This window comes from Heterocephalus glaber, unplaced genomic scaffold (genome assembly GCF_053883595.1).
Source record: "Heterocephalus glaber isolate CG9 unplaced genomic scaffold, H.glaber_assembly_v1.0 deba00001773, whole genome shotgun sequence".
In the NCBI taxonomy this organism is placed as follows: Eukaryota; Metazoa; Chordata; class Mammalia; order Rodentia; family Bathyergidae; genus Heterocephalus; species Heterocephalus glaber.
Genome location: NW_028258463.1, coordinates 5924258 through 5948072, shown reverse-complemented (window position 1 = coordinate 5948072; position 23815 = coordinate 5924258). Strand labels below are relative to the sequence as shown.

The 23815-nt window shown below is 43.1% G+C and overlaps 2 protein-coding genes across 16 annotated transcripts in view; one reads left to right on the top strand and one right to left on the bottom strand.

Moving 5' to 3' along the window:
- The window catches only part of Mbtd1 (mbt domain containing 1), a 65980-nt gene extending 62199 nt beyond the window's left edge, over positions 1 to 3781 (bottom strand). For 3 of the 14 annotated variants that reach the window (XM_013077659.3, XM_021240115.2, XM_021240118.2), the window contains exons 1-2: positions 3591 to 3781; positions 2646 to 2711 (exon numbers count right to left, since the gene is read on the bottom strand). The gene's annotated coding sequence lies outside the window, so the exon portion shown is untranslated. Of the gene's footprint in view, positions 1 to 2645; positions 2712 to 3306; positions 3566 to 3590 lie in introns of those variants that run through there. The other 11 variants (XM_021240116.2, XM_021240119.2, XM_021240117.2 and 8 more) reach the window with 6 other exon arrangements.
- Positions 3782 to 4012: 231 nt separating this feature from the next.
- Utp18 (UTP18 small subunit processome component) overlaps positions 4013 to 23815 on the top strand; it is a 30463-nt gene continuing 10660 nt past the window's right edge. The window contains exons 1-10 of one of the 2 annotated variants that reach the window (XM_087202612.1): positions 4013 to 4411; positions 6030 to 6142; positions 7937 to 8035; positions 11719 to 11786; positions 14786 to 14874; positions 16598 to 16723; positions 16822 to 16996; positions 20419 to 20519; positions 20778 to 20868; positions 21984 to 22107. In XM_087202612.1, coding sequence (XP_087058738.1) covers positions 4013 to 4411; positions 6030 to 6142; positions 7937 to 8035; positions 11719 to 11786; positions 14786 to 14874; positions 16598 to 16723; positions 16822 to 16996; positions 20419 to 20519; positions 20778 to 20868; positions 21984 to 22107 — 1385 coding nt within the window. The remainder of the gene's footprint in view (positions 4412 to 6029; positions 6143 to 7936; positions 8036 to 11718; positions 11787 to 14785; positions 14875 to 16597; positions 16724 to 16821; positions 16997 to 20418; positions 20520 to 20777; positions 20869 to 21983; positions 22108 to 23815) is intronic. The other variant, XM_004859756.3, reaches the window with a different exon arrangement.

The window sequence follows — 23815 nt, the reverse complement described above, 5'->3', positions numbered from 1 at the left end:
ATACTTGCATGTCCATTAGACAGACATGTGACATTTAAATTGACACTGATTAAAACACAACAATAAGGGCTGGGGATTTAGCTCAGCAGTTCCACCGCCTGCCTTGCAAGTGCAAGGTCCCAAGTTCATTCCCTGGTACCAAAAAAATACAAAACAAAAAGACAATAAAAAATTTTACTTTTCTAGTCCACTATATTTTAAGTGTTCAACAGCCATGTGTGGCTAGGGGCTACCACAGTGGATAGCACAAATACAGGATATTTCTACCATTGCAGATGTTATATTGGACAACACTGATTAATTTGAGATCAACCCTTCAATTATGATGAGAAAACCAAGGGACGGGATCCTGTCTCGAAATGCTACGGTGTAGTCAGTGGCAGAATTGCCCATCCAACCTTGTCCGCCAATGCCATTGTTATTGTGTCGCTTCCGTCTACCCCACAGGCAGGCTCTGTTCACATGCAATTACTGCCTTTTCATCTTTTCTTGAAGATCCCAGCACACCAAGGACAGAAATTCTAAGTTCATAGGGGAAAAAAATCCTTTAAAAACAATCTAATTTTTATATAAAATCCAATACTGTCCTGGACAGTTAAGAATATCCTGAAGTCCTTTCTCTTGTACTCTACGTTTGATTTTTCTCTCCCTCAGCTTTGAAATAGTGAGGCTTACGACATATATGGTCTTACTCTGAACAAGTGTGAAAGGTTAAAAATCTTATCTAACAAACATTTCAAGATGAAGTGAGAAGTATGAGCCCAAAGAAGAGTGACTCTTCCAACTGTTGAATGTGGCCACTCAGATCGCTGAGCACTCCTGGCTTTCAATAGTTTAATGTTTATGGCTTTAATATGTTGTTTTCACTAAGAAACTATGATCTTACCTCTGCTTGACTAATATGTTTTGAAACAATTTAAAATATTGTTTCATTTTAATTTCCAAAATAATGAAGAGACTAGAGGCAGCATCCAAACATCAAGGAAGAATTAGGTAATAAGGTCAACTCGTTACCGGCCATAAAAAATAAAGAAGTGTCTTCTTTAATAATAAAACCAGTTGTTCCTGTCTAGTATGTTTATAATTTGGATCTTTCCAAAGTCAGTCAACTTATATCATGACAATTCATGCTTAAAGCAAGCAGGAAAACTTGGAACTCAAATATAATTAAACCTTTAAATACACAATTATATAACTTAATTTTTTCACAATCTAGTATTCAATTCCATGTTCAATTCTAGTGACTAGATTTGGGGAAAATATTACACGTCAAAATTTACATAAATAAAAACAGACTCCAATATAGGACACTATGAACAGATACTTATTCAAGACAGATTTTGCCATAATTTGCAAGGTATCCACAAGCCTGGAATATGGGGTTCTACATAAATAGACGCTACTTGTTATTCAAAGGAGGTGGTACAGAAAAAGACAGTTATTCTTTGTAAACACTCTCTGGTGTTGAGGTAAACAAATGAAAAATAACAGCCTAAGCACACATGAGCAAAGCAACAGTCTCTAAGTCATAGGAGGGAGGAGAAAAAAAGGTCTGTGGTCCAACATTCTAAACAGGAGGTTGAGAGTTTAAGGTACAATTTATTCACTGGCTTTCGGACCAGCTGCGTTACTTCTACATTATGTCTGTACTCCCACTTCACCATATTAGGAAGAGGAGAATCTGTGCCCCCAAGATTCTTGTGCCAAGGAAACTATCGCAGGCAGCACAGCTCACTAAATGAAGGAGCACGTTGGAAAAACATTGAGTAACAGTTCGAACTTGAAACTGAATTACCAAGCAATAAATACTGGTGCATATTAAAACAGGAAGCATTGGGCCAGGGATGTAGCTTAGTGGTTCCAGCGTCTGCCTTGCAAGTGCAAGGTCCAGAGTTGGATCCCCGGTACCACCCCCCCAAAAGGAAGCACTAAAAATATTGCAAACCCTAAGCAGATATTAAAGTGTTGCGTAAATTTCAACTCTCAAAAAAAGTGTTAAAAAAATAAAAGCTTTAATGAAAAAAGGCCCTTGAAGGGAAGAGGAATCTTGGAGGAACACAAGTTGAAATGATGGGGAGTAGGAGTTTTGACTGTCCCTCTACCAGGTGAGGCTTCTAACAGCTTCAGTACAGCCCCAGGAGGCAATTTTAAGCATCCTTAGGGACACTGATTTAGGCAACAAGCAAACATGCTTTGGTGATAGAACTACAGGGATGCTGCTGAAATTTCTAATTGCAAAGAGGTGCACTAATAGAAGACAGCCACGAAAACCTCAGTTTGCAATTCCCTAGTTTCCAGTAGGATGTCCCAAGCATCTTTAGACAGGTCTCCGGCACATCTAAAACTGACCCAGCAAAGGTTTTGGCAGGCCTTCACGATCTTTCAACCCCCCCCCCCCGCCCCTTTCCTGCTGCTCTTTCCTGGCACACAAAATATAGGCCAATGAGCAGTGGGTGGGTGAGGAGGATGTGAGAGAAAAATTTGAGAAGTAAAAAAGGAGCAACTAACCAGGACGTGAATGAGACTGCGGGTCTAATAAGGGAAAGCAAGCAACCACCCAAACTACTGAAAAACCGAAGGGGCTTTCCTGAGCAGTGGGGAGCGATCAGGGTTCCGAGGGGTTTTAAGAAGGCCAAACTACCTACCACTTGTCAGAGGCTGCAGAGGGGACGGCTGCGTGGGGTGGGTGACCTCTAATGTTTCTTCCGACTCTGAAACGTTAGGATTTTTATTTTACAACAAAGAAGGCAGTGGTCGTGGAAGCCCTTTGCAAGCAGCGCCGAGGAGGCTGCTTCCCAAACACCACTCCCACCCTCCCTCCCACACGTGCCCACCCCGCCCCCTTTCAATATTTCCACCTCCACGTGCAAAATACCTCGCGGCGCTGGCCCCTCGACCGACGGGCAGCTTGCCCTGCAAAGCACCCCAATTCTACCCACTCCCTATCCCCACCCCCAAGGAAGTGACTCCACTTTCCCACCCTGGGCGGCTAAAAAAAAGTCTGGGATCCAGCCTTTCTCCTTAGCCAGAGCTGGGGTGGGGGGACACCGAGAAAAACTTTCTGCTCCGTTTTTTTCCCCTCCCCTCACAGAGTGGAAGGGGGGTTGTGAGAGACCCTAACGAGTTCGGGGCTGAGGAGTGGGGGGAGGGGAACCCCTGAATCGTTAAACGGCCGATAGGGGGAGGGGGTTCCGGAGGTGGAGGGGGCGTGGGATGGAGAAGCAGGCCCAGGAGCGGGGTTAGGGAGCTGCAGGAATTCCCCCCCAACGCCTGGCACACAAAGCGGCTGCCGCGCTCGGGTCTCACCAGATCCTTTGTGTTTTCCATCAGGGCCTCATGGGTAGGGGATGTCCGTGCTACCCGAGCCCGCAGCGCCCCCTCCCTGAGAGGGGGGCAGGCGCCTCTCCCCGGGACTGCGGCGACTATAGGCGCCCCCGGCTGGGCTCAGACCGGTGGCAGCTGCGGCAGCCCCCGGATTTCCCCCCTTTAACTCAGGTGGCCCCAGGATATCAACAACATTAGCATAGCCCTCCCTCCCCAGCGCGCCTGCGCCGTGACCCGCGCCCCGATTGGCCCACTTCCCTACTTACCCTCCTCTCTGTCTTCCAGCGTGGGACCCTCTGCAGCTCGTACGCTACGGACCGTACCAAGACGAAGGGAGGAAAAAAATAACTGGGGCTCGAGGTAAGCTGAGTGGGTAAAAAGTCGGAAGAAAGAGTGTAAGTCTCCCTTCAGTCACCCCTGTCCGTAGTCTGGCTTTCTTGCGCTCTTTTTGGATGTGTTGCGGCTGCGAGGTTGTGTTGGGAAAATTTTCCACTCCAGTCACGCCTCAGCCCCCTACACCCGGAAGATTGGCCCTCCCAAAGGAACTCCCACACGGGGAGGGGCCGGCGGGGGAGTGGGAGTGACGTAGGGCGTGAGTATTGGTCACGTGGCCAGAAGCTGCGCAGGCTCCTTCCGGCCCCTCGAGGCCTCGGCTACGGCGGCGGCTGGGAGGGAGACACCCAGGCGCATGCGTAGTGGGGCTCCACGTGAGCGCCTGCGTTTCTTCTCAAGCCCAACGATGCCGCCCAAACGGAGGAGCCGAACGAAACCGGACCGGAGAGCTGGTGCGAGACCGGGCTTGAAGACCCAAATGAAGCCGGACCGGAGGTCCAGAGCGGGGACGGGCAGGCCGCCCCGAGAAGCTGCCCCTTCATCCCAGCGGATACCACCGGCCCGGCCGAACGCGGTGGCCGCTGCGCTCGCAGTGGCGGCGGCGACGGCAGAGGAGGAGACACGGCTCCGGCAGCGGCACCGCCTGACGCTGGAGGAGGACAAACCGGCCGTGGAGCGGTGTCTGGAGGAGCTGGTCTTCGGCGACGTCGAGGCCGACGAGGACGCGCTGCTGCAGCGGCTGCGGGTCGCGCGGGTGAGGGAGGCCTCGGCGCGGGCCGGGCGCGCTCGGGCGGGGCCCGCGGTGGGCGGCGAGGCTGCGGGGGCGGAGCCTGGGCGACCTGCGGCGGCGAGCGCCCAGGTGGGCGGGAGCCCCGAACGCGCGGGCGTCGAGGGGCCGCGCGCACCCACCTCAGCGCCCGACCCGAGTTCGCTGCGAGGGCGGAGACCGAGCTTTCTCCGCCCCAGAGGGGCAGCGGATCCAGTGGGCGCTCAGCTCACTTTGCTCCACAAACTCAGGTCTTGAGCTCTGCAGGCCCTTGGCTCTTCTATGCTCTCTCTGCCCGGTGTCGGCCAGGTCGTTGGATCACCTGCGCAATACCGTCTCGTAATTCCAGGGCTCCCTTTCTTTAATGCTGTGGAGTCTGCGTTTTAACAATCTCCCCGCGTGATCGCGACGCAAGCCAGCTTTTGAGAATGATCATGAATGCCTCTGTGTAACAGTTTGCAGGTGTTTGCAAGCCAGACACTTCCTGGCAACTGCAAACCCTGCGTGATTATAAGTTTTGTGCTCTTACTCCTTTCTGGGACTGGTTTTCGTCCAGGATAGGAATGCCTAGGCATTGTTTTAGGCACTGGAAGGGACGTAGCAGCAGACGAAACTGTCCTCTTGAAGCAACACACTATTAGTGACAGAAAGCAAAGGAGATAACTAAAATTAAATGTGTTGATGAAAAGGGCTGAAAAGAAAGGAGAAACCATTTGGGAAAGGGAAATTAAATGTGTGTAGAGGAGGCCTGTGAAGTTTAGATAGGGTGGCCAAGGAAAGCTTCCCTGAGAATGACTGCCAGTGTTAGCTAAATCAGCGCTTATTTATCGAGAATCTGGTGATTGCCAAACCCTCTTGTTTGCTCTATTGGGGAATGGTCCCAGGGCCTCGCACTGAGCTACATCCCCAGCCTTGTTTCTTATTTTCCTTATTTTGAAACTAAGTTGTCCAGGCTGGGCTTGAGCTTTGGATCTTTCTCAGTAGTAGTGCAAGTAGGAATCTTGGGCCATTGCTGTCTTGTGGGATGAGAAATGGGCAGGATCATTTGGAGGAGATTTTTTTTTTTTTTTGGTACCGGGGATCGAACTTGGGACCTTGCGCTTGCGAGGCAGGCGCTGGAACCACAGCTAAATCCCCGGCCCTGGAGGAGATTTTTGCGGTCTGAATTAGGTTTGCTAGTGTAAAATTTAGATCGGGGGCAAGAACGGTTGAAAATGGAGAAGAGGTATCTGAGACAGGAATTACATGATTTTCAAGTGTTCTCTTGGACTCTAGTGTACCTGGATCCAGTAGCTCGGCATTTCTCCTGCCCCTCTCGTCATCGCTCAGCTTAGCTTTCATTACGGTCTTTTCCTTTCCGGGCATTGACTTTCTCTTCTTGACTGCTCTTCCCTCTCCTGTCCGCCTGGCAGTATGGCTCTCTGCTCTCATTTGCTGCCCCTGCTTCCAGCATTTTGCTGTGGTAGCATTCCATCCCATTATTTCATCAGAGGGCAAAAAAAGAAAAATAATCATCCTATAAGCATCCTCTAGCTGCAAGACAGGGAGTCTGCCACCGGGATATCGGGAAAAACTCAAGGGTTCGAAGGTAGTTTGTTTTCTGTAGGTTCAGTTACATGAAGACTCAGATGACTCAGAAGTGGAAAATGAAGCAAAAGATAATTTTTCCCCTCAAAAGAAGCCGGTTTGGGTGGATGAGGAAGATGAGGATGAGGAAATGTAAGTTGCCTAACTTTCAGAATTCTTGTGGATATTTTAAAAATAATTTTGCAGGTTTTAAAATTATTCTCGCTACAAATATGTAATCATGTGATGATCAGGATTTCTGGAAGTATGGAAAAGGGAAGGTTATTCATAATCGCTCCGCCAAGGGAGACCTCTATTTGGCCTTGGCATGCTGTGCTCCCTGTCTGCAGTGTGGGCTGTGTGGCCAGCTGAGCGGTGACCCCAGCTTGCTTCCTTAGTTGGCCACTGTCAGAGTGACCCTGGACATGTTTGGCATGTACCTGGTTGTTTTTTTTTTTGAAGAGGGAGCAAAAACTATGGTAGCAAATGTACCAGAAGGCTGGGAATTTTCCGTACAGTGTCTGAAACTGAGTAGTCTTTACAAAGAAAGCCAGCATGTATAATGTTCTTTCATAGACGAGAATGTTCTTCATACTTAATGGTTTGACCATTTTATGTAAAGTTATATTGCAACCATTTCTTCTCACTTGAAAAAAACCAAAAGTTTTAAATAGCTGTTGTAGCCTGTTGTATGAATCAACCGTAATTTATGTAGCTATTATAAGATTCATTTTTTATAATAAATTAATATTGAGATGAACATCTTTCTGAATAAGTTTTTTTGTTTTGCTTTTCAAATTAATCCTTTGAGAGAATTATTTAGAGCACCGCTAATTGTGAGGCTCTTGATAAATATTGCCAGACTGCATCTACCAATTTCCTGTGCCCTTGAGAGGTGATGTGGTCTGTTCTTAGATACATTCATTCATTTGTTTATGTGAGTTTAATGGTGGGAAATGAGAAAATATTATTAGTACTTGGTATTTCTTATAAGTCTTCTCTGTTAAGTCTCTGTTTATTGGAGACCGTTTCTTAGTATGTCAAGTTTTTTGCATGTTAAAAATTTCAGACTGTTGTATGTCATATATATATATTTTTTTTTTTTTGGTACCGGGGATTGAACTTGGGACCTTGCGCTTGTGAGGCAGGCACCGGAACCACTGAGCTAAATCCCCAGCCCATGTATGTCATATTTAATACAAAATTTCCCCAGCTTTCTGTGCATAGTTTTAAATTTTAGTTAAAACTGTGACTTTTCTTGCTTTTTATTTTTGGTACTGGGGATCGAACTCAGGACCTTGCACTTGCCAGGCAACCACAGTGCCACTGAACTAAATCCCCGGCTCTCCTTTTTTATTTTGGTACCGGGGATCAAACTCACAAACTGGTGCTTGTGAGGCAGGTGGTAGAACCACTGAGCTAAATTCCCGGCCCTCGTATGTCATTTTTTTTGTTTTTGTTTTTTTGTTGTTGTTTCTTGGTACTGGGGATCAAACTTGAGACCTTGTGCTTGTGAGGCAGGCGGTGGAACCACTGAGCTAAATCCCCAGCCCTCCCCTTCATTTTTAATGTTAACAGTAAAATGTCCTTTATCTGAAACATAAGTGTTTACCTTTATTTTTCTTAAATAGCATTTTCAGGTTTGCTCTTTTTATATTTAATTCTTTGAATTACCTGGGATTTATTTTGAAGAATGGCATAAAGTGTACACGTCTGGGTAAGTCATGGTGAGTTTTCTGACATATTAGCTCTCCAAAGCATAAACTCCACAGCAGGAAGGATGGAGATTATGCAGTTGTGATGTACCATGTCTTACAAGTCTTGACCTATATTATTACGGTAATGCTTTGTCAGAATACTAAAGGCAGCACCGATTTATGATGACCCTAAAGATCGTTCAGTATTTAAAAAAAAAAAAATCAGTATATGTTGTTTTGTAATTTACAGGGTTGACATGAAAAACAACCGGTTTCGGAAAGATCTGATGAAAAATGCCAGCGAAAGTAAGCTTTCAAAAGAGAAGCTTCAGGAGAGACTTAAAGAAGAGTAAGTGTCCTTGTTCCCGTGAGTGGCTGGTAGGTGCATTCCCAGCAGTGGACCTGGGTTTGCCCCATATTTGTCTGTGGCAGCTTCTTGGGTGGTCCCATTTCTAACCCAGTAGCAGGCACATTGCTATTCGACACAGTGACTACATGGCTACAGTGGCTGGGGAGCAGGGATATAGCAAATGCAAAGAAAATTTGAAAAAAATCCTTGAGATGCCACTCAAATATAATTAATAATATACCCAAAGATAGTAATATTGTGATTGTGTAAAGTAACAATATTATATATAGTGTGTCATTATTTTTGGTACTGGGGATCGAACTCGGGCCCTTGTGCTTGCAAGGCAGGCAGCGGAACCACTGAGCTAAATCCCTGGGCCCTAGTATGTCATTTTTTAATACAATTTTATAACATGAGTGTTTTCAATTAAAATACCTGCCACACTTGGGTTCAGTATTTTTGTTGTTTTTTAAACATTCTGCCATACTTTGTTTCTGCATTTGGGTTCTGTGTGTTTTCCAGTCTATTGAAATAAGGCGCGGGGAATGTGACCCTGTGCCCCTGGGTTTCTCAGTGTGCATCGCTTAAGATTAGTAAGGTTTTTCTTTCACACTCACAGTGTCATCATCTGAGTAAGTTAATAGCTAGTGGCTAGTCAGTATTACTTTCACTAGTTCTCATAAGGGTCATTTCTGGTATTTGGACATTGTATCTCTTAAATCTCATTTAGTCGAGTATACCCATCTTCTAGTTTTTTTCCCTCAGCAGTGGTGTTTAGGCCTATGGTCTTAAAGAATGTCCCATATGCTAAAATTTTGACTTTTTGAGATGGAATTCATGTAAACTTAACAATTTCATTTATTTTTTTTCTGGTTTTTGAGTCAGGGTCTCACTGTGGGGTTCAGGGTGACCTTGAGCTCACTATGTAGCCCAGGCTGGCCTTGAACTCCTGAGTGCTGGGATTATAGGGGTAGGCCACCGTGCCCAGAAAATTTTAACAATTTTAAAGTGTTACAATTTAGGAGCATTTAGTACATTCACAGTGTTGTGCAGTGACCTCTTCAATTTTTCCAAAACATTTTCATCACCCCAAAAGAAGGTCCTAATGCATTAATCATTCACTTCCCATTTTCTCCATCTCCAATCTGATTACTTTTACATTATTTTGTTTTCTTTGTTTGTTTGTTTTTGGTATGGAGATGGAACTTGGGTTCTTGGGCTTTCGAGGCAGGCAGCAGAACCACTGAGCTAAATCCCCAGCCCGTTTTGTTTGTTTTTTGAGACAGGGTCTCCCTGTGTAGTTCAGGCTGGCCTTGAACTCACTATGTATATATACCCAGGCTGGCCTTTTGACCTCTTTAAAATTTGAATAGATTGAGAAAACATATGCCTGCTTTAAAAGAATGATTTTTATGTTTACATTTCCAATTTAAACTAAAAAAAAAATTTTAAAATGTTTAAGTTTTTCTTTTTTCTTTTTTTGGTACCGGGAATCGAGCTCAGGGCCTTGGGGTTGTGTGGCAGGCGGTGGCACCACTGAGCCAAATCCTGGCTCGAGTTTTTGTACATTTTTACATTTTCTACGTTTGTAGAGATTCATATCACTATCCTTTTTTCCTTTTTTTTTTTTTTTTGTGTTGAGAATTGAATTCAGGGCCTCATGGATTCTACATTTTATTTTAAGTGGGTTTACTGAAGGATAATTTATACACAGTGAAATCCACCTTTTAAGTGTCATACTGTTAATGTTACATATATATCGTCAGCACCATAATCAAGATAGGGAGACAAGATATAGAGCATTGCTGTTACTGTACTTCTAAAAGTGTAGTATACCCCTTCTGTAGTCACCTTTCCTCTTTCTACCCCTTTTAGTCTCTAACAACCAATAATCTATGTCCTGTCCTTGGAGGTTTGCCTTTTACAAAATGTTATATAAATGAAATCATAAAATATAAAGTTGGTATATCAGTTAAAACTATTTGGTGAATTTTTTATTTCAGGTGTAATTTTCAGCTTTAGAGGATCTTTTCACCTTGAAACCTTTTTGTTTTAGTTTGTTTCCCCATTTATTATGTCCACACTATCTTTAAGTACTTAGATCGACTTGTTAGTTACATAAAGTTCTTTTGTGCTAATCTGTCTGTCATGTTTGTAATTTCTGCTATTACTGACTTTTTTTTCTGTTACAAGTTCATGTTTTTCTGCTTTTATGCATGTCTAGTAATTTGATCTAATTCTGGGCAGTACTGCTCCTGGTGTTTTGTCTTGGCAGTCAGTTGACTTGAATCAGTTTGATCCTTTAAAGACTAATAGCAGGTCTGTAGTGTAGTACTTTAGGTTGATTTAGCTCCTCTGCTAAGTTTTGAGCGTTCTGGGGCCTCAGCTGGTTGCCCTGACTGTTCAGTAAGGACTTTTCCTTTCTACTGGTTGGAACTCAAATGTTGGGGCTTTGGCACTGTGAGTCTCACAGTTCCTCTCATAGTTCTTTTCCTGACCTCATGGAGTCTCATCCCAGGATGTCTAGCTAAACGTTCAGCAGATTTGTCATCTGTTTTTCTGCAGGTTTCTGGAGCTCTTTCTCTCCCTTCTCTACAGTGTACCTTCTTGTATGTCTGTTCTTTTTCTTGGTTTTGTGTCAGGGCTTTAGAAATGCTGTCAGGGAAAGTTCCTGATGGTGATAGGGTGCATGTTCATTTCTTTTGTCTCAAGGATTATAGTCCTGTGCTGGCCGTTGTCTAATTTTTGAGAATAATTGTTTCACATATTTTGTCCAGTTTTCTGGTTGTGTATGGCTAATGGCTTAGTTTGGTAGGCCAGTTTGCACTTCTATGTTAAAAATTTACAATAGCTCTTTGTCCTCTTCCAGCTACCAGTCCTTTAGAACACATATGCTCCACCCCCTCCCTCTTGGTGGTACTGAGGCTCAAACCTAGGCCTTGTGCCTGCTAAGCAAGTGCTCTTTTTTTTGCTACCGTTTATCAAACTGGGTCCTAGTGCTTGTGCAGCAGGCTGAGCAACCACTGAGCTAAATCCCTGGCCCTAGGCAAGTGCTCTTATCACTGAGCTACATCCTCGGCCCTCTTTGTTTTGAAAGAAGGTCTTGCTGAGTTGCTCAGTCTGGCTTTGAACTTGTACTCCTCCTGCCTTAGCCTCCCAAGTAGTTGGGATTACCAGCACCACTGTACTCACCTATGGTGTTTGTTTTAAAATTTACTTTTTCCAGAGTAAAATGCTCCCATTTTATTCACATGATACATGGTGAATGAAGTTCTGTATATTCTTACCAACCTGGTTGTTTTTTTTCCATAGGTGTTCTATTATGTATTGTGTGTATTATGGCATTGGATTATAACCATAGAGACTTTATTTAGTCCTAACTTCTCAGATGCGTTAATGTGCGCAAATAAGACAGCCATGGTCCTAGGTGTAAACTAACAGACATGTACCCAGGTGTCCTGGTCTGAGGCTAGGGCAGGTGGCAGAGGTGCATGGAAGTTTCTAGTATGGGCTGTTTGGCATTAGTCCATGTGAGTCAAGGCAGCTTCTGTTTGGAACGGTACTAACTTCTCTGGAAGACATTTCTGTTCATACTCTGAAGAGTGCTCTAACCTGTTTTTAAATGTATCAAGCTCTGTGAACATACAGTGCTTATCACAACTTCTTAAAATGTTTTTGCTCAGATTCCAGCATGCCATGGGGGGAGTGCCTGCCTGGGCAGAGACGAGTAAGCGGAAAACATCTTCAGATGGTGAGTGTCGGTGGTGCGAATGTTTAAGTTAGTAAATACGTCCCTTTGCTTGTTCTTTGTTTTCTTAGGCTCCTGACGACTTAGTGTTTCAAATTTTTAAAAAATGTTTTTCAGTTTACCATTTCTCTGAGGGAAGCTTTTAAATAATGAATGGCTTATTTAATACCAATTGAGCGTACCTAATCAATCCAACATGTGAAATGCTCCAGATTCTGAAATTTTTTGAGCACCAACATTACACTTGAAGTGAAAAGTTGTACTTCGTGAACTCTTATTTCATGCACAAAATTATATCATTTTTATTCCTTTTTTTCTAAATTAAATTTTTTTTTATTATTTCTGTTGTTAAAAATGGTTTTTTTGACATGGCCTCAAACTTTCTGTCCTCTTACCTCAGCCCTCGAGTAGCTTTTAGAGCTTAAGTCACCAGTCTGCCGTCTTGTGTGAAGTATAAGTTACTCATTTTAGAATGCTGTGTTTATAGAACCCTACATTTCATTTATTTATTTATTTATTTTTGGTACTGGGGATCGAACTCAGGACCTTGTGCTTGTGAAGCAGGCAGCAGCACCACTGAGCTAAATCCCCGGCCCAGAACCCCACATTTTAGATCCATGTAATTACAGTTAAGGTCCTGTTGACACAGAAAACTGCCCTAGCTCCAGGGGCTTAATCATGTAGAAGTTATTTTATTTTCATTATTATTATTAATTAGTTTTTTGGTACTGGGGATCAAACTCGGGACCTTGCGGTTGTGAGTCAGGCGCCCTGGAACCACTGAGCTAAATCCCAGGCCCCTGGCTATTTTCTTATTCATGTAAGCTGGGCTGGTGGGAAGGTGATGCTTTACTTCAGGGATCCTTGGGTTGTCTTCCAAAGTTGCCCAAGATGTTGGCATCAGTTGGATGATAGGAGAAGAGGGCCTTACCCACAGGAGGTTGCTATTGGCCTCACCTGCAAGTGGTTTATGATACTTTGGCCTCCATCTTATTGGAAAGAGCTCAATCATGAGCCCACATTAACTACAGGTGATGCTGGGAAGTGTAGGCTGGCTTTGTGCCCAGAAGAAAAAGGAAATGGCTAAGTCAACAGTTCATGAGTCTGCTACCACCTGGGATATGCTAGTCTGTAGCTTCATTTTTTGTCTGTGTATGAGAGTTTGGGACGGGGTCTCGTTACGGAGTTAAGGCTGGCCTTGAACTCAACGTGTAGTTCAGGCTGGCCTCGAACTTGGAATGATCCTCCTGTCTCAGCCTCCCTCCCGTTGCTGGGATTATAGGTGTGTGCCACCATGCCCAGCTATATCTTCAAATTTACAGATGAGAGTGCTTTAGAGAGATGAAGTGACTTGCCCAGAGTACACTGATTGGCAGAATGAGGATGAGAACCCAGCCTCACAGTGGTCTTCAATGAGTTTCTATCCGTTAATTCTTCATTGTGTTTCTTGTAGAGGGGAGTGTTCTCTTTTAAACAGAACCACAGAACTGGCATGGTACACCTCCACAGATGAGCAGTGTGGATTCTTTTGTTGTTAATGTTGTTTTAATTGATCCCCTGGCCTCACCCCTCTAGTCTCTGGCTTGCTTTGCATTCTTAAGATTGGTGGTGCTTTTCAGTGTGACTTGGCATCTTTGTTAATTTTTGCTTTTATCTTGTTAAATATTGTTTCTGTTTTAGTCTTCCTTTCTTTCTAGCATACCAATTTACATGTTTGTTAAATGTTTTCACTGTATTTTGTGTTTTCTGTTCTTTTTTTTCTATACTTTAGATATTTTTTTTCTGTTCCATTTTCTAGATCACCGATTCTCCACCTAATTTTGATATATTGTTAAAATCATGCACTGGGGGCTACATTTTAATTACTATATTTTTTCAGTTTTTAGAGTGTACATTTGGTTCTCCTTTTAGTATTCTGCTTCTTTGGCTCAGTTCTGAATCTTGTGTTTAATTATTCTTTCACATAATAAATGGTGTTCTTAAAGTCTGTATCTGATATAATTCCACTACTCCTGTAGGGATTGTTTGTTTTTCCTTTTGGGTTTCAGTTAATTTATTTCATCAGTATTTGTCTTTTTCTGTTTCATGCAGTGCTGGACATTGTATATGAAAAGTAATATGGATTAATTGTATCTAGGGTGATGGTTTGTTTGTTCGGGTAGGGTGCTGGGCAGGGGAACTAGAAATTCCAGAGTGTCTTATCCCAATGAGAAATTGTGAAATTCAGAGCTGGGTTTCAGTTTTTGGAAGATTATCTTATAATTTATTTTATCTTTAATCCTACCTGTAGCATTTTGGAGTCTCAGTCCAAAGCCTGGTGGCTTAACCTGACCCCTTGAGAAACCTAGGTAGCTTTATAGTGCTGGATCTTGCCTTCATAGTCCCACAAGTGTCCTACAAAGGCTGCTCAGCTTCTGAGCTGCTCCTACGGGAATCATCTGTCATGTCCAGGGGAAAAGCAGCCCTTTCAGCTCTTTGAAGTCTTGATATATAGTTTGCCGACACTGCTCTTTCAGTCAGCTGAAGTTCTAGTTCTTTGTCATGTGTGTTAAGCTAGATATCTTTGTCCACCCTATTGGTAATTTTGCAATAATTATGAATTGGCTTTTTATTTTTTATTTTTTTGGTACTGGGGATCGAACTTGGGACCTTTCAATTGCGAGGCAGGTGGTGGCACCGCTGAGCTAAATCCCCAGCCCCAGAATTAGTTCTTTTTAAATGAAATGGCTGGCTTTATTTGAATTTTATTTTACTTCATCATTAGTCACCAACCGTGTGTGTGTGTTCGTCTTTCTTTCCAGAGTTAAGCTTTGATTTTTAACTTTACGCAATTGCCATGTCATCTTCCTTTTAAATATATTTAAAATATATTTTGTTGTTTTGCTTTCACCAAAGGTTGGGTGGCTGGGAGGAGATTTGACATTGAAATTTTGGAAGTTTGGGGTAGGTAAAGGCCTATTTCCTTGATTCTAAAGATCAGCCTGTGGGTTTGTTTGACTTAGATGAAAGTGAAGAGGATGAAGATGATTTGTTGCAAAGGACTGGGAATTTCCTGTCCACATCAGCTTCTCTTCCACGAGGAATCTTGAAGGTGAGAATCAGTGGGGTTGAGATCTATCCAGTTACTTACCTTGAGTCCAGTCTGCTTCCCAGTTACAGATACATAGATTTCCTGATTTGTGTGGGGTTAAATGTGCTCGCTATTATTTTGCCTTAGTTAAGTGCCTGTGTTTCTCTTACCTTTTGGGAAAATAACGGAGAGGTGTTCATTCCAGGACTATCACTGGGTTTCACTGCCATTGGCAGCAGCCTTGCCGGTGCGCTCGTCATTTCTCCCTGGCCTGTGGTAGTGGCTCTGTGATCAGTGGCCAAAGAGAGATTTTAGAAATAAAATAGCAGGTCAGGTCACTTTTCTCTTTCTTTCTTTCTTTCTTTCTTTCTTTCTTTCTTTCTTTCTTTCTTTCTTTCTTTCTTTCTTTCCTTCCTTCCTTCCTTCCTTCCTTCCTTCCTTCCTTCCTTTCTTTTCTTTCTTTCTTTTCTTTCTTTTTGAGACAGGGTCTCACTATGTAGCCCAGGCTGGCCTTGAACTCACAGCAATCCTCCTGCCTCAGCCTCCCGAGTGTGGGATTACAGTTGTGCTCTACCACCCCTGGCCAGGTCACTTTTCATTACTTTTTAAAATCTTTTGAATTTGTATCGTAGTCTGCAGTGTTTTTGATGAGCTGCCTTCTACCCACATCCTCTGCTTCATCTCAGACTTCTTTTCTCTTCCCTGCTCAGGCTATGCAGGCTTTCTTTTTCTTGAACATGCTGGGTCCTTGCTTGCCTCTGAACCACTGCCCTTGCTCTTCTGCGTGTCTGTCCTTCAAGCACTGGTAGTGGCTAGCTCATTATTTCTTGTTCAAAAGGCACCTTAGAAAGGACTTTATCTAAAGTGAGCTGTACTGTCTGCTTTCTAACTCATCACTGTGTCTAGCTGGTTCATTGTGGTAACCAAGTGCCTGCCCAGCACACTGCTTCCCTTAAATACTTATCAAGGTAACAGATCTCTTCCTCTGCTATAAAATGGCATGTGTATTTTGATGGGGCAGGAGAACTATTATGGTAAATTATTAGGAGACAGTGATTGTCTCCGTCCTTCCTGCCCTCTCCTGAGGACATTTCTTTCAGTGCCTCGTAGGGTAAATTCACCTGCATTGAAAATGTGGTCCACATAAAAATTTAATTTCAATAGTTTCAAAGAAAACATACATATAATGCTTATTTGCTAGTTTAATGTAGGTGGAAAACCTATAAAAACAAAAGAAATAACTGAAAATATTCCAAGTATACATGATGTCGTCATCACTTTAAACTAGCAGCGATGTGCCTGGGAGACTGTAAGCAACTTGTGCCATCCTTACAGGTGTGGGGACAGCTACACAGTGCCTCTTGTACTTGGCTGTCAATGAAGAGACCCTAGAGGAGGAGTAGGATTCTCCCAGATGTGAGTCTCCTAACCCACCTGGATGGCACTTAGGGAAATAAGTATTCTGGTGCCCTAAGAATGCTTAGTAAATTTAGCCTTGTAGACCTAGAAAGGACCTTAATGCTTTAGTCCCTTCATTTGCAAGATCTTAAAGATGGATTCTAGTGTTGTAAAGGGACTTGCTAGCTGCTGCCAGAGCTATACTCTTGGGTAGTTACCATTCCAGTTCTTCTGTTAGCGTCCATAATTTTTTTGTGTGTCTGTATGTTTTTACATAGTTTTTCTTAATGCTCTGAATGATGTGGATCCATTTAAACTGATCGGCTTCCAACTCTGTTTTCCATAGATGAAGAACTGCCAGCATGCCAATGCTGAGCGACCGACCACTGCTCAGATCTCATCAGTCCAGTTCCATCCCTGTGCCCAGGTTGTGATGGTTGCTGGCTTAGATAATGCCTTTTCACTGTTTCAGGTATGCATTTTTAGATAAACACTTGGAGTGAAACATGTTTACTGCCAGAATAAGGGCTCATGGAAATGACTGAAAGAAACCATTTGTACTTCTTATAGGTTGATGGCAAAACAAATCCTAAAATCCAGAGCATCTATTTGGAAAGGTTTCCAATCTTTAAGGCTTGTTTTAGTGTTAATGGAGAACAGGTTTTAGCTACGAGCACTCACAGCAAGGTTCTTTACGTCTATGATATGCTAGCTGGGAAGTTAATTCCTGTGCATCAAGTGAGAGGTAAGATTTCCATTGAACACATGTCCGTCATTCCCTGTCCCCCCCCAGCCTGAGTTCATGTCAGTAACACTGAACCTTTTAGAGCTTTCATTGATAACAGACAGCGCCCTGTGTGGCACACGTGCCATAGGTTTGCCACCACTGGTTCATGTAACCATGCTTATAAGCACTTTTTTCACCCCAGAGGATCCCCCCCCACTGAGGATTCTTAGTTACAGCATTCAGAAGATGTGATTGTGTTGAATGAAATGTGTTGTTTTTTTTTATGTACTGGGGATCAAATGCAGGACCTTGTGGTTGCAAGGCAGGTACAGCACCACTGAGCTAAATCCCCGGCAAATGAAATATGTTTGAATGAAGCAGTGAATTTTCTTATTGCGTGCTTATGGAAAGATCATATATTTGCACATACTCTCTTAGTTCCAAGAAACAGTTATGCAGATACTTAGCTATAACACTAGCAGTTGAGGCAGCAGAAAGGGGATGAGTCAGGGAGCTAGAAGACCTGAGTTCCACCTGCTTGGATTGATTGTTTCTCCTCTCTAATAGATACTTTTTAATTCTGGTGTTCTTATAATAAACTTTAACTTATACTTGAAAGAAATAAAGCACTACTTTTGGAGGAATTTAATATATTTTAAAGAAAGGTCTCTTTTCTATCAGGTGAAGATTTATTTATCCTCTACCTTTTCTATCCCTTCCCTGTGTTTCCCTACCCATGTTACACAAAATACAGTGACACTTTATGGTTCTTTGGGGGACCAAAGCCATTGGAATGAGGCTGGCTGGGTTAATGTGAATCTTGGCGCAGGCCACAGCTCACTGGTGGGCTCCTTGTTAAACTGCAGGTGTGTGACTGTAAAAGGACAAGAGTACTGTAGCAGGCTCTAGCCATATTCCTGCTAGTGCGTGAGTGTGACGGAGGCCAGCTTGAGAAGCATTTATGGTATTTATCTGCAGCATTTTCAGTCTTCCCTTTCCTGTGTTCTCTGACATCTCTCATGATCTTTTCCAAGTAAGTTCTTGGTTTATCTAACTGTGGTTCAAGCCAGGGCTTCCCAGAAGTTAATGTGCTTATGAATTAGCTGTCAGGGGAGTGGGGTGTCCCTGGTGCTAATTAACATCCTGTAGGTCAGAAGCATGTCTGACTTTGCGCATCCACCGGCTCCTACGACATGCTGCTGCTCTGTGGACCACATTTTATTGCAAGGCTGTAAACCATCTCATGTTGAAATACACAACAGTATGTAGTAGTTAGTATTTTTACATTTTTGACTAATCAAAAGGAATGGATTTGGCCGAGTGTGGTGGCACATACCTGTAATCCCAGCACTCAGGATGCTGAGGTAGGAGGGAAGCTGAAGTGGGAGGATCGCTGGGAGTTCAAAGCCAGCCTGAACTATACAGCTAGACCCTGTCTCAGAAGCAAAAAGGGAATGAACTTTGGTCTTTCTTTGTCTTGCGTCCCTTCTGGAGAGGAAGTACCTGAGGCGTTGGCTAAGATAGTTGGTTGTCTTTACCCTGGGTCAGCCTGGTGGCAGGCATCGTGATCAGGTCACCAGTTGATGTTGAGACTTGGCATTCATCTTTCCTTCCTGATGTTTCCCTTCTGTTTCTTTGGTGCACAGCTTGGTGATAATGTTAATAATAGATGTTAATTGAGGACATTAGACTAAGGGGGAAATTGCTGGCTAGTTAGGACATGCAAGCCTGATATGTATGTAAACTCTTGGTTGTCATAAATGGAAAAATGAAGAAATGCTGAACTGATGTAAACAGTGTGTGAAGAGTGCAGAACTGGTGCAAATGGTGTATTCTACTAACCGGTCAGGTTTCCACAATCTGGGATTAGAGATGGTCTATAGAAGCCTTAACCAGCGTTTTCCTGGTGGGGACAAGGCAGTTACATTTTTCTAAAACCTTTTTGTCTAGTCAATATTTTCACTTAGCAACCTAAATTAAAAAATTTTTTTTGACGAGGCAGTACATTTACACTGTACAAAAATGCCTTATGTACAAATGGTGGGTAGTGAAAAGGCTGATCTGCTCCATCTGACTGGCCACCTTCACCCTTTTCCTAGAGACAGCCAGTTGTATCCATTCTTTTTTAAAAAACGGGCTGTTGCTATATAATTCAGGCTGGCCATTAGCTCACTGTGTAGCCCGGGCTGGCTGGCCTCAAACTTGTGGCAATCTTCCTGCCTCAGCCTCCTGAGTGCTGGAATTCCAGGGATGTGGCTGGTTTAATTTCTCCCCATTCTTGGGCTGGGGATTTACCTCAGTGGTGCTGCCCCCTGCCCCGCAAGTTCAAGGTCCCAAGTTTGATCCTTGGTACCAAAAAAAAAGTTCTACCCATTCTTATGTCTCCTTTCCATTAGGCAACTTTTTAGTGAGTAACTTAGCTCTCTGAGTGTTCCGATATAATCAGTGTGAACCTTTCAGGCATGGAAAAAGAGACATATCCCTGTGTGTGACTTGGTTATGTGAATACCATCTTTGGAAACTAATCAGTTCTTTGATTTTTGTTTGTTTTTGTTTTTTGAGACAGGGTTTTGCTATGTAGTTTGGGCCAGCCTTGAGCTCACTGTATAGCCCAGGCTGGCCTCAAACTCACAGCGGTCCTCTTTCCTTAGCCTCCCAAGTTCTGGGATTACAGGCATATGCCACCACGCCTAGCTACTAGTCAGTTCTTGAGTACATTGAGATGAGCACATGTTGAATTTTTTTGACACACAAAGTTAAATATTATATTTCTTTTGTTTAGTACTGGGGATCGAACTCGGGTCCTTGCGCTTGCACAGCAAGCAGCAAAACCACTGAGCTAAATCCCCGGCCCTAAACATTATATTTCTATATAATAGAAGTAAATGGCAAACCAACAGCTTACTTTTTTTTTTTTAATGGCTGTCTCAAGTGGCAGTGCATTTCCCTTCTGGTAATGAATTTGTATAACTTTTTTTTTTTTTTTTGGTACCAGGGATCGAACTCTGGACCTTGTGCTTGCGAGGCAGGCGGCAGAACCATTGAGCTAAATCCCCAGCCCTGAACTTGTATAACTTACCCTTTAGTTGATCAGTGGCATGCAATTTGGGAAATTTGTTGATGTGTTTACTGTTTGGAGTGCTGGATCTCTGGCCTGCAGTGACCATGGTGAATGCTGACCAGCAAGGGATAAAGAGTTGCTGTGCTCACTCCCTCCCTCCCTCCCTTTGTTTCTGGTCCTGGGAGTTGGATCCAGGGCCTGCACACTGACTACGCCGCTGGCCTTATGTTTGGTGCCTGAGATCAGGTTTGCTGAGTCTCAGGCTGGGCCTTTAAATTGCGGTATTCAAACATTTAGAAGGTGAGTGGCTCAGTTGTTAGAATGTAGCTCTATTGAAAACCATATGAAGCCTTTTTAATTGATTCATGTCCTTTCCTAGGTTTGAAAGAAAGAATAGTGAGGAGCTTTGAACTCTCCCCAGATGGGTCCTTCTTGCTTATCAACGGCATTGCTGGCTATTCTCATTTGCTGTCAATGAAGGTGACTTATTAGTTGTTCTTTGTCCTTCTCCAGTTAGACCAAGTGTGGGACAATCCTGACCCTTAACTGAGTTGTCCTTAGTCCTGCATCTCAAGGAGAGGCGCTTACTGGGACTTGGGGAGAAGTTGTGGGCAGGTGTGGGAGACTTTGGAGCAGAGAGCAATAGAGTCAAGTAGGTGGTGGACTGTAAAGCACCAGATTGTTTTGATTCTACACAGTGTGGTTCTTCCCATGCCACCTAATCATTGACTCTTCTAGACCAAAGAGCTGATTGGAAGCATGAAGATTAATGGAAGGGTTTCAGCATCCACATTCACTTCGGATAGCAAGAAAATATACACCTATTCTGGTAAGTGAATTATATGAGAGACACTTTGGATGTGTGGGTGTGTTTCAGATTTAACCAAAAATGGCCTGTCACTTCTCTTATATTATTAAGAATATCAGGTTTGGTTTTATTTTTAAAGTTAATTACGTATTTTTGAGTGTTTATAGCACTTTTATTAGTAATAGCAAAAAACTGGAAACAGTCCAGATGTTCCTCAAGAGGAGGTGGCTGAACACATTGTGACGTACCAGATGTAGCCTTTGATTCATTTTGTTGCCATTTGCTTTCTCATTTCCTGACTAGTAATAGTGAAAGGCTGACTAACACGACTTGCACTCTCACTCTAGCCTAGGAAGTTTTTTTCAAGGAAATGGTTGAAACAGTGAAATTCATTGAGTTCTCACTGGGAGAATGGGACTACATGGGGAAGGGTGGTCCGTGGAACAGTCCGCAGGAAAGGAAGGGGTGACATAGGGTCATTCTGGACTTGGGCAGTAGTGTGGGGAATGGTGATCGTCGGTGCTGAGTGCTGTAGGAGAGAGGAAGGAGTAAGGAGTGACTTTGGTGATCAGATGGCCAGTCTGTCGGGGAAATAAATGTTGTCTCCTCATATTTAATATCTTCTTTTCTCTTGTCCACATAATTCTACCTCTAAATTATTTCTTGGTCATGTTTAGCATTTGTTATTATTGAAATGGCTCAGCAGTAGAAACTGTATGTGTGTTAATTAAATTATAAATTCTTTGTGATTTGGATCAGTTCATTCTTTATTATCAAAAACTTGGTGTCGGAGTCACCTGGCCTTACGTATTAGGTACTCTTAGGGCTGTTGATAGATGGCTTTTTTCCTTTCGCATTTTTACTTTGGTCATTTATGAGTAGACTATAGAAGCTTTTTCTAAAAGCTCAACTCAGACTAAGGCTTTCTGATTTCTTTCAGTCTAAACCTGATGATGACTGACAGATGCACCTTCTATGTACATGAGTCTGTACAAGACATTTTATCCAGTGTTCTAGAACCAGAAAGATTATAGTAACTATTTATGCTATTAAAGGGGGACTAAGAATGGTCATTTCACTTGCATTTCATGTTTAAAGCAAAACTAACCTAACCCTCCTTTGGCTCTTTCATTCAGGGGATGGGGAAGTTTATGTTTGGGACGTGAACTCTAGGAAGTGCCTTAATAGATTTGTTGATGAAGGCAGTTTACGTGGATTAAGCATTGCTACATCAAGGAATGGACAGTATGTGGCGTGTGGGTGAGTAAAGAGAGGTTTGTGAAGCCTGAATCACAAACATGTCCAGGAATTGAATATTCCAGATGGTGCAAGAGTTGTTGTTTACAGATTACTTGGTAGTATGAAATCAATAAATCAGGAGAGCCTTGTGCTTTATATTTTATTTTATTTTATTTTTGGTGCTGGGGATTGAACCTCGGGACCTTGCGCTTGTGAGGCAGGTGGCGGAACCACTGAGCTAAATCCCCAGCCTCTGCTTTATATTTTCTTGATGCAGTGCTTAATATCGCACTACTTTAAATCATTGCATATTTTCCTATATTTGAAATGTCCATTTGATCACATCAAGTTTTCCTACTTTCAGCTTCTTTCCATTAATGAGGAGGTAGAAGAAGAGAATAAGTCAACTTTGGTTTTAAGTCTTAAAAGATACTTATGGTAGTTTTTTGTCTGGCGAGGTGGTATAAACCAAAATTTTTTTTGTCAGTACCATTTGTGATATTGTAGGAACTTAAAAAATTTTACCTAAGGCCCATGTTCTTGTATTTATTACTAGAAAAAATGGTTTTTACACTGGGGAAAGGATGGCTTTATTCTCCTGCTTGATTCAAAAATGCAGGGAGGGAGAAGGAAGCCCTGGATACTTAGCAGTAGTTCCAAATTAATTTACCAAGCCACTCGTTAGCATGTATAATTCCATAACTTGAAGTTTTTTTTTTTTTAAATGAGTTTCTTAGACCGATTGAGCTGTAGAGATTTCAGTAGACTCTTCCTTAGGGTGGGAAGTCAAGTTGGTCTTACTGTCCAGAGACATTGCACATTCTCTACTCTGTGTTCATTCCTTCAAAGTTAAAATGGAGGAAGGTGCTCGTAAATATCCTCGCCATCATTTGGAAATTGGTTAGCAACTGCTTTGGGTCCTGAGAGGAAAGGCAAGTAAAATGAGGCTATGGAACTTAGAGACCAGGTCAGCATCATGTGGCTGCACCTCAGGCAGTAGGATAGTTACAGATAACTTGGTGTCCAAGAGCCCTGATGAAGGGCCCTTCCCTGGCCTTGTTACCCGTGGTCGCCTTTTGCCTAAACTGCAGGGCAGTGTGTCTCAGCACAAGACGAGCACTTGGCCAGAGAAGTGTGTGCTGTAGCAGCAATTCATGGTTAGCAGATCTGGGAATAAAGCTCCTTTAACACATTCCTGACGGGGCTGTAACTCGTGGTACGTCTCACTGCCGGACGGCTTGGACCACTGTGGTACGTGCATAACTAACTGTCCCATCAGGTGGCTCTTTATTTATTTTATTGGTGTAAAGACCGATAAAAGTGATTAGACCCGTTTGTATCATGATCGGACAGAACATGTTAAAGTGAAGACTGTTGTTTAGTGTCACAGACTGCTCCTGCCTCTGTGTGGAGCAAGGACAACTGCACATAATTACCTTTCACATTTGTGAAGTCCGCGCACCTGGTGTCTTCTCTGGTCCTTGCCTGCTCTTGTGTTTTATCAATCCCATTTGAAGGGCCCAAACAGGAAAGAAACTTAATATTAGCAGTTTAAACTCATTCAGTTTTAATTGCCCTTCAGCATAATTGAATTCTGATGTGCCTACCCTAAGACCGTGGTTAGAGTTTTGTTGTTAAACCTATACAGAAAGGCTGGACCCTTGTCAGAGGAGATTGGGATGCTTGCAGGTAGGTGGGGAGAGTTGCTGGAGCTGGAGCAGCCAGGGTG